General features: G+C 40.0%; 1 protein-coding gene across 1 annotated transcript; it reads left to right on the top strand.

Moving 5' to 3' along the window:
* Positions 1–2,304: 2,304 nt before the first annotated feature.
* LOC102300589 (E3 ubiquitin-protein ligase MARCHF9) lies at positions 2,305–14,784 on the top strand. Its single transcript, XM_042222056.1, has 4 exons — positions 2,305–6,147; positions 9,563–9,718; positions 11,004–11,196; positions 13,898–14,784. The coding sequence occupies exons 1-4, from the start codon at positions 5,800–5,802 to the stop codon at positions 14,215–14,217; spliced, it is 1,017 nt and encodes a 338-aa protein (XP_042077990.1). The 5' UTR covers positions 2,305–5,799; the 3' UTR covers positions 14,218–14,784.
* The last annotated feature ends 550 nt before the right edge of the window (positions 14,785–15,334 follow it).

Consider the following 15,334-nt stretch of genomic DNA (forward strand, 5'->3'; position numbering starts at 1 on the left):
GTTCAGTCCAGAGCATATTTGAACAATCATCATCCCCATTAATGATTATGTTTATGTGTGAGTGGCTGATTGGTTCATTTGTTTTTTTATTTTCTGTTGTTTTACTTTAAATTAAGCACAAGCTGTTTGGTGTTTTGTAATAACCCCGATGAAGGCCACAAGCCGAAACACGTTTGTCTGGTAATAAAGTTGTTCCTTAGGGTTTCAGGCATCTCTGGACTTTTCATCTCACCACCCCTTTATTTTGAAAAACAAAGCTCAGACACCAGGTAAATACTCCACATACAGACCACTACAGTATGATGCATTAGGTTTCTTATGCATTCTGTATCTCTTTTTAAAAAGTACTTATTCTAAATGATTAAAGTTTAATATTATCACTGAAAAATGCAAGTGCTATTAATATCTGAGGACCTTTCTCCCCCACAATTCCCCTGAAAACCGTATCTCTACCTGACATATATAACTTAATTATTCATTTCAAGATTTACACCTGTGTTTTCTGCAGTTAAGAAAATACATAAAAAGTAACACAAGTTGAATTCTACGTTGCTAAAAAAATGTAGACAAAGTTAAATATGTTTTAGTGCGCCCCAGGGTGGCTGTGGCTACAATGTAGCTTGCCATCACCAGTGTGTGAATGTGTGTGTGAATGGGTGGGTGACTGGATATGTAAAGCGCTTTGGGGTCCTTAGGGACTAGTAAAGCGCTATAAATACAGGCCATTTACCATATTTAGAAATTTCCCAAGCTGCCATTTTTTGACTCACTGAAAGCTCTATACACTCTGTATGACTAAAATATTTTAACCCGAGATGATTTTCACGTAAGTCTTGTTCAGATTGTTCAGATTGAAACTTCTTTCTTGTTTTTTTGGGCCATCAGGTACTCAGTACACAACAAATAACCTGTATAATAGGAAAAACAAGACCATCTTCAGCTCATTGTCATGATCCCTGGTCTTTTAACCCAGTGTTTTGAGTTTTAGTTTATTTTGATGTTTATGGGTCATGTTTAAGTTCATTGGGTTTTCTTCATTTGTTTATTAGATTCCCCTTGTGTTTTCAACCCCTGTGTTAAGTCTCCCATGTCTTTTATGTCTGCATGTCTTTTGTCGTCAAGTTCATGTAGTCATGTCTGCGTTTCATCATATTTGCTGTTTTATTCTGAAGAGGTCCTTTGTTCCTGTGTTCGTAGTGTTTAGTTTTACACTTCCCCTGTGACATTGTTGTGTTCATTTGTTTCAGCTGTTTGCACGTGTTGCCACTTCTCCTGATCACCTCGTGTGTATTTAAGTCCTCAGTCTTCCTGTGTTCAGTGTTGCGTCCTCCCTCATAGCTGTGTGAGTCTCGCTGTGGCTCCTCGTGCGTTGGTTTTTCCTAGTTTAGTTTTGTGTTGTTGTTTGTATAACCACCACGCTGACAATAAAGCTGTGTTCTTTTTGAGTTTACTTTTCGTCTCCGCGGGTTTGCATTTGGGGCCTTTACTGCCTACACAGAGCAATTTGTGACATTCATACATTAACATTAACATTTAATCTATGATATTTGTGATATAACAGAGGGCTTTCCAGATTAATAATTATATTCATAATTTGGATTAATGTTTATATTATTAGTCTCATATAATTAAGTATATTATTATTAATTTCTTATTTAGCTACTTAATCTTTCACAGCTACACTTAAGCATAATCAAAAGCACTGTTCTTTTGCATGAGTGCAAATCAGATTTGATTACAGCAGTGAGGGGTGCCTCGTGGTTCTACCTTGAAACCGTTTCTTTTCTCTGATATTATTAATGATTTGAACCTTTATTTTTCTGCTAACTCTAAAACACAAATTATTCAGATAACAGTATTATATTTTAAAAAAGGTTTTACAAGTTCAAGAAGCACTGCAATTCAGTTTTAATATTCTACAAATGTAGATTTGAGCAAACAAACTACTGCTTAATAAATACAAACCTTACTGAGTGCTCATTAGTAAGAGGCACAACCTCGACCTCTAATCAAAATCTTTTGCTTTAACCAGTAATGGTGCTGGAACACTTTGAAAGGACAAAAAAAATATTTGGGTATCATAATCTACTCTAAACTGAATTTGTATTAATTGCATCTTGAAAAAAGCAAGTCATCAGTGTTTCTTTCATGTCTTCTCTGTATCTAAGTAAGGTTTAAAAAAAAAGAAGCTCTATCTCGTTGGAATAATTTGTCTAGTTGTTGATTTTTGTTTATTTGTTTTTGCTTTGTTTCATCACCTCAGACTAGACTTCTTATGTTTTTAAGAAGGATCACTTTTCTCTATATTCCTTCTTCAAATGATTGATTTACTTCTTAAGGAGGTTTATGTCATTTTCAATAAGAAGATCCTTTGTTCTATAAAATCAAAGGAACTGTCAAACTGTTCAGTATGACAGTCTGCTTTCACAAAATCCATTTTGACTTAAAGTAGTAGGTAAGCACAGATGTTACTAATCACATTAAAGATACTTCTGGACCTAAAAATAACTGAACCTTCATTAATGTGATTAGCAACACCCGTGCTTGCCTACTATTTCATGTCACAATGGCTGATGAAAGTTTGGTTACCAGCCTCAAATAGCCTATTACTAGCACCTCAGAGTACAGCCCAATGCTTCCCACAGTTCAAATAGCACACACTACCCAGGGAGCTCCATAATAAGAAGAAAATTGCTTGGGCCAAGAAACACAAGCTGAACTGAAGACCAAAGTATGTGCTTTGGTCCAATTAGATTTATGTTTCCAGCTACCATGGCTTTATGTATCACAGACCAGGTGAACCTGTGGCCCTTACACAGCCTCCAGGTGTTGTGGTGCATCAGACGACCTGGCCTCCACAATCAGCTGATGTAAATGAGATAGTTTGGTTAAACTGGAACACAAACGGTGCCAATTAAACTCTGAAGAAGCTCTTCTGTCACCTTACCAGGTAATGAAATCATGCCTTCTTGACAGCTTTGTATCTTCGTGCGACGCTGTCAAAATGGGAAACATTGGCTGCTTTAAGAAACACATAAAGCCATAAATTAAAAAATTATTTAATACCAAAATAAATAATGACAAATGCACATTTGCACGCACAGTTTCATGTAGTCTAAATAAATACCACAACATCTGCACCTACACAGAAGCCTTGCAGTTGTTTTAGGTGAGGTTTGGGTGAAAGTGTGGCAGCTGTGAGCTTGAATGTGCTAAAACAAACTTTGTGTCATAAAAATGTGATTTATAATAAATGTGAGTAATAATTCCTGATCTCACTACATGACCTCTTTATACTTAGGACATTACCGAGCAGTCTGACTGCATCTACTTGTTCAGCTCCAAGACCTATGGCTCAAAATATTCATTGCAATCTGTGCAGTCAAAACTCTTGGTCCCTGTCACATCGAATAGACGACACACTGATGTTCTCAGAGTCCATGCAGACATGCTTCAGTTCTCTCTACACGACTGTAAGAAAACAGTCTATCCCAGCTATCAGGGACACTGTGGACAGATCACCAATCAGGGCGATTTTTAGACTTCCTTTCACAAAATATACTTTTACAGTTTTTATTATAACACATTGTATTTTTAAGCTAAAACTCACCACTGTGCTGTAAATAGTACTGGGGGTTGTTACTCAAAAAAAGTAATAAATAACATTTTATTTGTTATTTTTCTTAAAAGTAATGCAGTACATTCCTTAATCGATCACTGAAGAAAGTATCACTCAAGATCACATCACTTACATAGCTTCCTCTCTGCTCCTGGAAGCACCTGTCGAACCCCCGTAAATCTGCCGAACAAAGGTAAAAACTAATCACATCCACAACTAACTCACTTTTCCCTCTGTTGCAGTGGATTCCTCACCACTGACTCTAGTTTTCCCTCCAGCCCCTGTGATTAAGTCTCATGAGAAAATAATAAATAAAGCTTTTTCATTCTAGTGAAACATTCCATCTTTTGAATCTGCCTTTTTGCTCTGGCCCAATCGCTGCTTCTTGTAATGGGAGAACAGAGAGCATGTTTATTTATTTAATAATAAACCGTACACTCTCTCCTCTGAAACAATTATCTGTGCTGTGTTGTTATGTTCCTGTGAATGATGAATCTGTTAAATCATCTTATATGCACACTTTCTACTGTTTCAACCCTGGAGAGCTTTTGTTCTGGTTGTTAGACACACATGCAAACTGTTGGGCTTCCATGATTTCTGCAGACATTTCATTACCTCCATGCAATTCAATGATTTTCCTTGAGGGGACTTTGTTTTTTGTCCCCAGAAGAAAGACACGTCCCTATAAATTGACTGTTTGAGTAGATTTAGGTCCCCACAACATGGGTAATACCAGAACAGCTCACAACCACACACATACACTCACTCACTGGACTATTACAATAGTTGCTTTTTTTCTCAACCAGCAGACGAATAACAGCACGTGGCTTTAACGTCACATGAATATCAGCACCTTGGACAGCAGCCACAGTCAGCAGCTACACCACCAATGAAGGATGGAGATAATTTCTTCTTAGCTGCAAGAAGCAAAGGTCTTTTTTTAAAATAGGAAACTATACAGATAACGAAGTTTGGGTGGTTTGAGCTGACGTGCATGCGAAACTTCTGAAAATCGAATTTGAGCATCCTGGGGATTATGATGAAGGAGACACTATACTACAGTCTGTCAGGTGAAGTGGCACTTCATTGTCTCGCCTATTCTCCGGGGTCTTTATATGATTTGCTAAATAAGTGAGGAGGTGCAGTTTTTTTTAGCAACCCGGAAGGGACAGTTGCGGTCTACTCTTTTTGTGTTCACAGGAATCCATATCTGGCATCCTCTCGCTCCCCCTGATTTGTGGCGCAGAGATGGTCGGGAAAAGAAGTGGCATTACAAGTTGCTGTGAAAGGATTTTTTTTCATGTGATGTTATTTTCTTCGCTTTCTCCGCTGAGATTGAACCCCGCTGGATTCTAACTTTATAATCTGGCTGTCGGACCTGCTTAAGGGGAGAAAGTGCGGGACGAGCTCCCCCACCGCCCGATGTAACAGCAGAGAACGAGAGAGAGGGGGGAAAGGGCTAAAGCGAACAGGAGGAAAGAGTGGCGAAGTGATGGATGCCACTGCCAGACAACAAAGGATGCACGCTTGTCACCTCGTGTAATTCTACCCGCTCTGTGGGTAAATGAGAAACTCAAATATAAATCGGATTGGACTTAGTTGGTAATAGGATTCAGCATCAACCCCACACCTCAGACACCCTCGCTGTTTCCGCACGAAGAAGAAGAAAACATTCTGTGGCAAACCTCGGACAGCTCCTTGTGATTCACAACATCGAGATGACCCGTTTGAACCTTGCGATATCAGCGAGCGAGCGGGATGGAGACGTGTAAGAGGATGCTGCTGGACTACTCTGACTTTAATGTTTGTGCCTCACAGTTCGTGGCTCTCAGCCTCCATTGAATCCCGAAAGAAAACGCCTCTGTCCATGAAAAATAATCCTTCCCTATTGGCTGGATTGCGGTGCACATGCTATAACAACAGGATATGCAAAGAGCTATGGGCTGATCTAATAGCCTATCATGTTAGTCGCATGCTTTCTCAATTCAGATCTGAATTTTATTCAGTAAGATTTGAACTGTCTACTTGAATCAATTCAATACCTCAACAACAACAACAACAACAACAACAACAATAATAATAATAATAATAATAATAATAATAATAATAATAATGAAGGGACTGTGACAGTAAAGCTGAAGGTTGCTCTGTTTGTGGCTGTGTAGTAAAGCTGCTGAAGAATGTTTAAGTATCGCATCCGGATGTTCTTTAATGAACTCAAAGTGTTGCTACTGATGCGTTCTGGATCAAGCAGGAGGACGGACACTGACCCGAACACACAGACCACGATGAGAGGGCTCGCTATTGGAGGCTGTGGTTGGCCACAGCTGAGCTGCTCTCAGCGGGACGACGAGGAGGAGTACTATGGCTCTGACCTCCGGCCACGAAGCCTGGCGTTTGAGGATAAAGAAGGTGCCAAACCTCAGGGAGGAGGAGTAGGAAACATGGATGCTGCTTCACTCCCGAGTCTCTCAGAGAGCGGGACGCGATCACCGCAGTGCCGGATCTGCTTCCAGGGGCCAGAAAAGGTAAAGTTAGAAAAAAAGAAGGTATTGGTGCTGGAGGAACAAACACAACTGGAGCCTCTAGCAGTGGCTTGTTCATGGTGCTTCTCTCTAATCACTTGAAGAAACTGTCTTAAGACAAGTTGCTCAGAAAAGTTTCCACCGGATACATGGAGAACGTTTGCTTAGAAAATTTACTCATTGTCCAAAAGAGTAAAGAAGTTGAAGCCAGATCTTTAAAGTTTACCACCAGCCTGAGCTGCATTTAGCCCAGTGTACTCAAGCTCTTTCTTTATGCACTCAAATGCTTTACTTGAGTGTGATTTACCTAGAGGCAGACTTAATGAATGGTCAAACCTGGAGCAGGTCTAATGGTTAACACATTTACATGAAATGTGAACAATTCCTGGTTCTCAGGAAGTCACAACAAGTGTACTTCTAATGCCCGTCCCAAGTCGTTATAAAGGTTGTGTCAAGAAATCAAACACATAGATCCATCTGCTTGGAAAATAAGGGAACAGCCGATAAAGCTGCAGAGGGTGAAATCTCCAGATTTTTACTTTACCAGTGAGGACTGAAACTCCAAAAGTGTTGCACATTACCCACAATGCAACTCAGTTAGAGATTTGGGTGTGTAATGCTAGGAGCAGGGGATAATTCCTGAAGCTGCTGAGGACTAGTAAGTGAGTGGTATCATCTGACACACACAAATAAAGCCCCTCAGCCTTTACTGGAGTCACATAAGAGTCAAGATTCAGCATAATATACTGTCAATTCAGGTTTGCATAGTGAAACTATACATATAGTCTCCTTGTGTTACTAAAAAGAGTGAACAAATAATCTAAGGCTATTTTTCATGCTCAGGTATGAAGGAGTTCAGTATTCCCACTGCCCCCAAAGTCTGAGAGTACATCAACAGACAATTCTGTATTGCTTGCCAGATATAACCTGTGATAACATCTTTTTTCACAAATGCAAAAGTGCTCCCGAGGACCTTTAAGGCAATCTTGATGTGTAAAACCAGTAAGGATTTCTTTTATGTGCCATGGGTGTGGTAAGGATTCCATGTGTTTCCTTTGCAAACACATGGAGAACATGTCAGCTACTGTAGATCAGTTTCAACTTGTTTTCAGTATCTGGAAGACTGCATCACATCTGCTCTGAAGTTTAAAAAAGAGAGAGAGAACGAAGTCAGAGAGAGTAAGACTAAAATAGGGGAACTATCTATCAACAGCGATCTGAAAATAGCAGTGGGCAGACAAAGGGCATCAGTTAAGAATAGTCTCAGAGAAAAGGGAGGGGCTTTATATGTACTGTGTGAAGTAGGGAAGTCTTTACGGAAACAGATTCAGCATCTGATGCACAAAATTAGGCTGTTTTAAAAAAGCAATAAAGAAAGGTTTTAAGAAGGATTTCTCAGCATGAAAATAAATCAATCTATGCTCATTGTTATTTTAAGGGATTCGAAGGGCAGTATCTGTTTAATAACTCTGACTCTGTAGCAGAAACCATTAATGAAGGGATCAAACCTTTGATCATGTGTTTTAGTTACAGGAAGGTCAAAGTACAGTGAAAGTGTCTCCCACAGACAGACTCTGCTGGAGGTGTCCGTAAAGTTTTTGGTTCGCCTCCAGAAATCCACATAATTAAAGGCCTCGCACGTCACCCAGAGTCAGACAGGAAATAAATGAAGATGTGCAAGAGTGTTGTCAGTCCAAAGGCCTTAGGGAGTCATGCTGACAATGAAAACCTGCAACAGATATCCTGTGCTTTCTTTTAAGGGCAAAGTATAGAAAGGTAAGTGTATTCAGATAAAGGTCTTAGGAAGCATATAGTCAAAGAATATCACATAGTGTCATCGTGAATTCATGTTTGAAATCGCTTAAGCGCACGATATTAAGGCAGGCAGCACATATATACTATACACTGTGCAAAAATCTTGAGCCGCCTCTTGCTTCTTTAATTTTTTCTTCCAAGAAGCCAGACTTATTTGTCATTTTTAAAGTGGTCTTAAGCAATAGTTCTCCAGGCTTTCTTGGTCTTTCAAAGTTTGTCTTTTTCTCTTATTTTTTTGGACTTTGGCTGCTCCTTCACTCATTTTCAGACCAGTCCGTGTACCTGAATATTTTCAGAGGAATGTTGTTTGTGTGTGCTGAACCTTGTAACACTGACCTATAAATCATTCACTAATAAAAAAAAAAGGCTCAAAAAGGAGAGAAAGGTACAACAGTGAGTGTCTGCAGGCATTTGTAACACACAGCAGAGGCTCTTTCATGGTTTAGCTGGTGATGCTGGGGATTTGGTCAAAATTGATGGAATTATGAATGCAGTACCATCAGATTTTGACCAACCATGCAATACCAACTCTGTTTTTTAACCCTATGTACTGCATTTCCATTCCATTTCCATTGGTATATTTACCAAGGATAGATCAACATGCAGACTGGAGGAGCCAAAGTTCAAACCACAAACCTTCCCATAAGTAATAATTTCCTAGAAGTTCTTCAAAAACTCTCCTTTTTTAACAACAACCACAAAAAAAGCCTTACTGGCTATTGATAACTTCACCACAAAAAGAGAGTAGCAAAGCATCAGCAGCACAGCAGCAGGCTGAAAAAGCCAAATAATGTTCAGTATGAAATGCCAGCAAAGCTTGCCAAGTAAAGAATCACTCCAAGCTGTCAGAAAGAGTAGGAAGAGTCAACAAACTCTAAGATGGTTCCCAAAGGAGAGGCTGGAGTTACAGGATCCTGTTCACTACTGAGAGAGATAACACAACACTGTGAGGTTACATGTACAGGCAGTGCTTATCAGTCAAGGCAAAACAAGTGTCATTAGTTTTTAACTCCATATTAAAGCAGAACACAACTGTAAGTATCTTTACACGTTCTACATCGACAGGTCAGTGGATGTATATCTCAGTGGACATGCATCCAATTTGCAGTGACCACGATTGAGCCAGCACAACCACAACACTGCAGCCTCGCTAACCGTGTACTCTTCCTGAAAGCAGACCTGTAGATAATATAGAATAACAATTCATCCACGGTGTCTGCAGCCGTCTGCAATGGAGTACGAGTCCAGTCTTGATTTAATTCACGGTATTTGTAACTACGCCACACATACCCTATAAAACCCACTGGCATAACTCAAATATTTACCACCCCCCTTCTTGCCAACCAGAAACAGTAAATTATTTTATCTGCTGGTACTTGCTCCAGACAGGTCTGTGACCCAGAGATGCCCTCAAACAATGTCTTCGTCAGGTAAAACACAACAGGAACATTGTTAAAGCTGTGAAAATCAAAATCAATGATAGAGATCTTTATTCCCATTTTTACTGTCAACTGTGTGACTCAAATCTTCATTCGGTGGGAGTTTTACCCTACAGGAGGCTCTGTGAAAGGCTATTTCATGCACTTAATGTTTCATCCTGCAGGGGGAGTTGCTGAGCCCTTGTCGCTGTGATGGCTCAGTGCGCTGTACCCACCAGTCCTGCCTTATCCGCTGGATCAGTGAGAGAGGCTCCTGGAGCTGTGAGCTCTGCTACTTTAAGTACCAGGTGTTGGCCATTAGAACCAAAAACCCACTGCAGGTATGGTCAATGTGGTTTTGTTCTACTCTTACTGTTTTAATGTTAACAGTGTAAAGCCTTCCTATAGGATTTAGAATTGCTACAAGAATAAAGTCCTTGATGGCTTTATGGCCGAAAGCCATCAATAAAGGTTAATTTGCCAGATTTGAGTGACTGACTGGCAGAGGAGCACGATAATCACATTAGGGGTCACTGTAATCTAAGAATCAATGTGCTGGCACTGTGTAGAGGCCATGAAGTATTCACATTACCATCCCCTCAGGCTCCCAGTCATTTTGAACTCATGCTGTTCAGTAAACTTGCAACGGTTCCCAACAGGAAGCACAGTAGCTTTCCATACTTTTCACAGAGCTATTTTTAGGGTTTCTATGAACAAATGGAGAAGAAAACAGTGAGGACTGAGGGCTTGCAGGCGGAGGTTGCCAAGAACAATAAAATGAGGCACTGCACATTTGAAAGAGTTGAATGATTTGGTCTAAGTGATTTCAACATCTTAATGCTAATAGCAGCAGCCATCTCAAGGAGCTTTCTAATCCAAGGTAAAGACCCTATAATTTTAGAAAGGAAACTCTAATAATCTGATGATCTCCTGTGAGCAAGCACTTGGCAGAGGCGGAAAGTAAGATCTCCTTTTTATCAGGATGAGACCTCCGGCAGGACCGGAGTGAGGGAGGGGCAGCCATCTGCCTTGACTGGTCTGGGGCCAGGGGAAGGAAATGACAGAACATATTCGACCTGTGTCCTTTTTCTGTGTGAGAGACGCCGTATGCTACGTTGGAGAATGTGCCATCATTACTGTTCTTCCATACTGGCTAATACATGACAAATTAATAAATGCCACAGTACCGTAGTTATGATTAGTTACAGTCAGAATCAGGAGTAGACATGCTTCCAATTTTGACAAATTTTGAGTTTTCTTTTGTAGCAGGACAAAAAAGAGAAGAGATAATGAAACTTACGAAGAATAATTTTGTTTCCAGTAATTTATTCTCTTTCAAAAAGGTGCAGCAGAGAAGAGTCTGTAGTTTCATTATGGAGATCGGATTATCCTCAAATCCACTTTCAAACCTGCAAAACACAATTGCTGTTATTGCCTGTGAGATTCAGTGATTATGCTCCAGAAATCACAGAAACCATCTGGGAAATATGTGCTGATAAAAAACCAGGGCCTCTTTAGATGTACGGCAACGATTCAAACTCTGTGCTATTATCTCACATAATCAAGAAGCAGTTTGCAGTTTCTATCTGAAAAACAATTTCATTCAGTTTTTGTGTCTGTATCCAGTGGCAGGCCATCTCTCTGACTGTGATTGAGAAGGTACAGATTGCAGCCATTATCCTCGGCTCTCTGTTCCTCATCGCAAGTATTTCCTGGTTGGTTTGGTCCTCTCTCAGCCCCTCAGCCAAATGGCAACGGCAGGACCTTCTCTTCCAGATATGCTACGGCATGTACGGCTTCATGGACATAGTTTGCATAGGTAAGACACAGATACTACGGCGGCCACATATTCGTTATTATATATTTCACACTTGGTGTAAATGTCATCAAACTGAGTGCCAGTCTTGCATAATCTGACTTTTTATCTTACAACTCTGCAATTTCCCAATAATTTATTAGAATTTATCTTTTGGTGATTATTCTAAGTAATTTGTCGTGAGTCCATATACACTGCAAGGTTCCCAAAAAAGGGCAACAGTTTGGTTTATCTAAGTAAATAGGTACTTTAGGAGTTTTCCATTGGATCATTACTACAGTGATTTATATGTTTGGGCTGGCAACAGGTTGCCGTTGTCGTGAAAAAGATGGGTTGAATTATTGGCCTGCATCAAGCTACTAAAATTTACTTACTATAACTACAGAAATCATATTAAGAACGGTGCACGGCATTACTACCATCAACTTCGAGGAACAAATATGGTCAGAAAAGAAAACTCGAATGATCAAACGGTCAGAGATTGTTTAAATATTTAGTGAAATCAAATTGTAAAGCAAATCAACAGTAGAACCTGCAGCTTTGTTTATGGTTACTGATGAAAGCAAGAGTGTGTTTCCAGAAGCAAAATGTGAAGAGAACTCAAGGGAATGGGACTAAACAGCTGTGCAGCCTTAAGAAAACCACATATCAGTGGAGAAAAAAAAGGCTTCTATTTGCCTATAGAGCATAAAGATTGGACTCTGGAGCAATGAAAAAGGGTCGTGTTGTCTCTTATTGCATCAGGATAAGAAGACAAGGGATGAAGTGATGCAACCATCATGCCTAATACCGTCCAAGCCTGTGGGGGCAGTGTAATGCCTGCCCAAGTGTTGCTGGGGTTTCTTGTGAACGAGTGGTGCAGGGAACATTAAATATCATTTTCACACATGGACTGGCCACCATGGATTCCAGGCTTTAACCCCACTGATCATGTTGTGTATGTGCTGGAGAACACTTTGTGCAGCGGTCCGACTCCCTCATAAGTACAAAATCTTGGTGAACAATTAACGCAACTCAGGTTGAAAATTAATGTTGTGACACTGCATAAGCTTGTTGAAGCGATGCCAAGACAAATGCATGCATTACAGCTAAAGACGGTTCAGTGAAATATTAGAATGTGTGACTTTTTTGGCTAGAGTACATACAGAGTCTAATTCTAACTTGCACTGATTTTTAAGGTAGTTTCAAAACCTGCTACAGCTGCTGTTTAATAGCTTCATCTTTTGCAGTCTGGTGACTATTGTATCAAAAATTATCACAAACCTTTGTACATGATTATACACAAAGAATCACTGATTTCCAAGCTATGTGAATGACAATCAGTTTTTTGAGGGGCTCAAAAAGTATATTCCCTATAATTACACAAAATTGCACTACATCCTGTAAGATACATTATTTTATGTTGGGGGTTTTTTTCAGTTACCATATCCAAACTTACCTTATAACAAGTAATTTAATATGGTTGCTTACTTCCTTTTTAAAGGGAAACCAATCATCCCCAATATTAAGATTGCTTCTTGTTAGGTTTGTAAATAAAACCAAATACATTTTGAATAGATGCTTTTGTGGCTTTAATATAAAAAAAGTTAGCGTTGTTAGATCTGAATTGTAGCAGAGCATGTCCCTGAATGGCTTTGGCCACATAGAATGAAGGTCTGATGGAGGGCCGGCAGACCAAAGAGGATCAGGGGCTTGCAGGGAGATGAAGCGAATCTGGAGCACAAAGAGGATGAAGTTAACACTAGGATTTCACACTGAAGAAAACTGAAAGAGTTTGCCTTAAAACTTTTTGTACTCAGACAATGGTGAGAGGAACACTCTGGTCTGACACGCAGGTATTACACTGAGTGTGCTGCCTTTGTAATACAGCAGGGTTTATATCAGAGCCTGAATGATATAGAATTTTTGAGACAGAAACCAATACCAATATTTGGTGATATAAAATATTCTGATATATCCTCCTGAGAACCAAGGAAAAAGGGATCTTCCAAATTAATTTTTTTGTGTGTGATTTCCTTCCTCTTTGGAGCTAAAAGAGGCCCAAACACATGAGATATCAATGGAAGATGTCCTCTATTTAGTGGATCAGGACTTAGTAGGGTAGCTCAAATAAGTCAAAAGATATCTAGACCAAAAACAAATGTCCATTACAGAGGACATAAATGAATAGGCTGGTTCTCAGGCCGCTATACTTGTTTATGCTCAGCCCGCCTCTGCTCTGATCAGCTGGTTATTGTTGCTGGAAGTTGACAGGAAGTGCCTTCTAGTGGACAAACTACGCAACATTAACACTCATGACATAGTGGACTGGTGTTTCTCCTGTCACTTATTTACTCTTTAAATTTTTTATTTATCAGCTGTTATAAATTCAGACATTGATAGATCAGCATCGCCATATTGGCCAGAAATAACAGCCTGCTGCTAAGATTGGCCCTCTGATAAATCTTTCAGACTCCAATACATGGCACTGCCAATAGGATAACACTTTTTACACACACACCACATGAGAGCACACATATTTCAAAGCCTGTTGCCCACCGCTGCACACTATTCCAAGGAGACATGTCAGTTAACCTGGGAATTGTAGCACACATCGCACACCATGTTCTGGTTTGCACACAAACACAGATGAGGACAGAAACATTCTACATCCTTAAATGCCTACAGTAACATTTCTTTTCTTGCCTTTGAACTTCACATGCAGGCCTTATAATCCACGAAGGATCATCTGTCTACCGGATCTTTAAGCGCTGGCAGGCGGTGAACCAGAAGTGGAAAGTGCTGAATTATGACAAAGCAAAGGACTTAGGGGACCCCATCAGTTCCAGCAGCAAAAGCACTGTTCGAGTAGAGAGGAACTCTTCTCACACTGTCACAGACAGCAGCCGGAGGGCAAACCGCCATATCAGGACTATTCTCAACCACCACTGTGGCTACACTGTTTTACATTTCCTTAGCCAGCTAAGACCCAACAACTTGCACAGCAGCAACCATGAGGTGGTCATGAGAGTGACCACCGTATGAAGCTGACTAAAGTGCTGTAATGTTTAAGGAGGAGAAAAGTGTTGATTGGGGTTTAATTAAATAAAATCCCAATCTGCCATATAAACACTGCCGTGAACTTCCACTTTCATATTTCCTTCTCAGATTCTGCTGGAGTTAAGGATGAGTATTACCTATTTTGTGAGAAACTTGAAGTTTTTATTTGAGACTTTAAATGTGAAGCCTGTGAATTGAGAAAAAAAATGATTTTGAACAGATTCTTTCTTAAAGCAAGTAACCATTTTTAACACTATGACTAAGGTTTCAAAATGTAACCAAACAAGTTTGTTTTACTTAGAAAAGAAAAGAAAAAGTTGGATTTGGATTTGTTTTTAAGGTTGATTAGGATTTGACAACGTAAGTGAGAGTTTGATGGTGATAATGATTGTGCTTCTACGTATGACCACTGTAGCAGTTCCCCTTCTAATGTTTCTGTGTATGTCTGAGGGTTTGCCATGATCTTGGTAACTTGTGCTGTTTTCACTTAAAGTTGAACTGATGGATAAGTCAAGAAAATGCCCAATAAAACTTTAGGATGTGTTAAAAGTGCATAGAATGTCACATTTTATTTTCTAGGTTTTGTCTCGTCTCAATTTAGGAAACAAAGATCTGACTGTTTGATGCTTTAAACGTTCAATTGTCAGTAAAAATCCTAATATTAAAAAAATGTGCTAACCAAACTGAGTAAACTGAGTAGGCACATGAGTCAATACATGAACACAGCTCAGCAAGGCATTTGAAATAACACCAGAGGGCCAAAATGGAATTCATTGGGACTGTGGAAAACAACACTCCAAGGCAAATCGCACCAGTCCCTTGTCCAGCCCACCAGGATCCACAGTAAAGACATTTGGATGTCATTCTGACTGAATACATGTGGCCCCTAAGAATCAGATCTATAAAGGCAGGGGTCTACCACAGCCAGCTGCACCCAAGTTTCAGATTGTACAAAGGTGCTGTGTGGCTGAGATAGTGTACAAGAACATCTCTGCCACATACGGGAGACACCACCAAAGGTGCTAGGATCCTGTGGGACTTCCAGACAGACAAGCAGCTGCTGGCGAGTCGACCAGGCACAGTGGTGGCTGACAAGGAGCAG

Source organism: Haplochromis burtoni, unplaced genomic scaffold, assembly GCF_018398535.1.
Source record: "Haplochromis burtoni strain Fernald_Lab_line unplaced genomic scaffold, NCSU_Asbu1 Contig_79, whole genome shotgun sequence".
Taxonomy (NCBI): Eukaryota; Metazoa; Chordata; class Actinopteri; order Cichliformes; family Cichlidae; genus Haplochromis; species Haplochromis burtoni.

Bases quoted from the DNA above. Each gene is read 5' to 3' on its own strand.
- LOC102300589 (XM_042222056.1), top strand. From the start codon at position 5,800: ATGTTTAAGTATCGCATCCGGATGTTCTTTAATGAACTCAAAGTGTTG. The intron at 6,148-9,562 runs GTAAAGTTAGAA...TTCATCCTGCAG, and splicing joins GCTTCCAGGGGCCAGAAAAG to GGGGAGTTGCTGAGCCCTTG. The intron at 11,197-13,897 runs GTAAGACACAGA...CTTCACATGCAG, and splicing joins CATGGACATAGTTTGCATAG to GCCTTATAATCCACGAAGGA.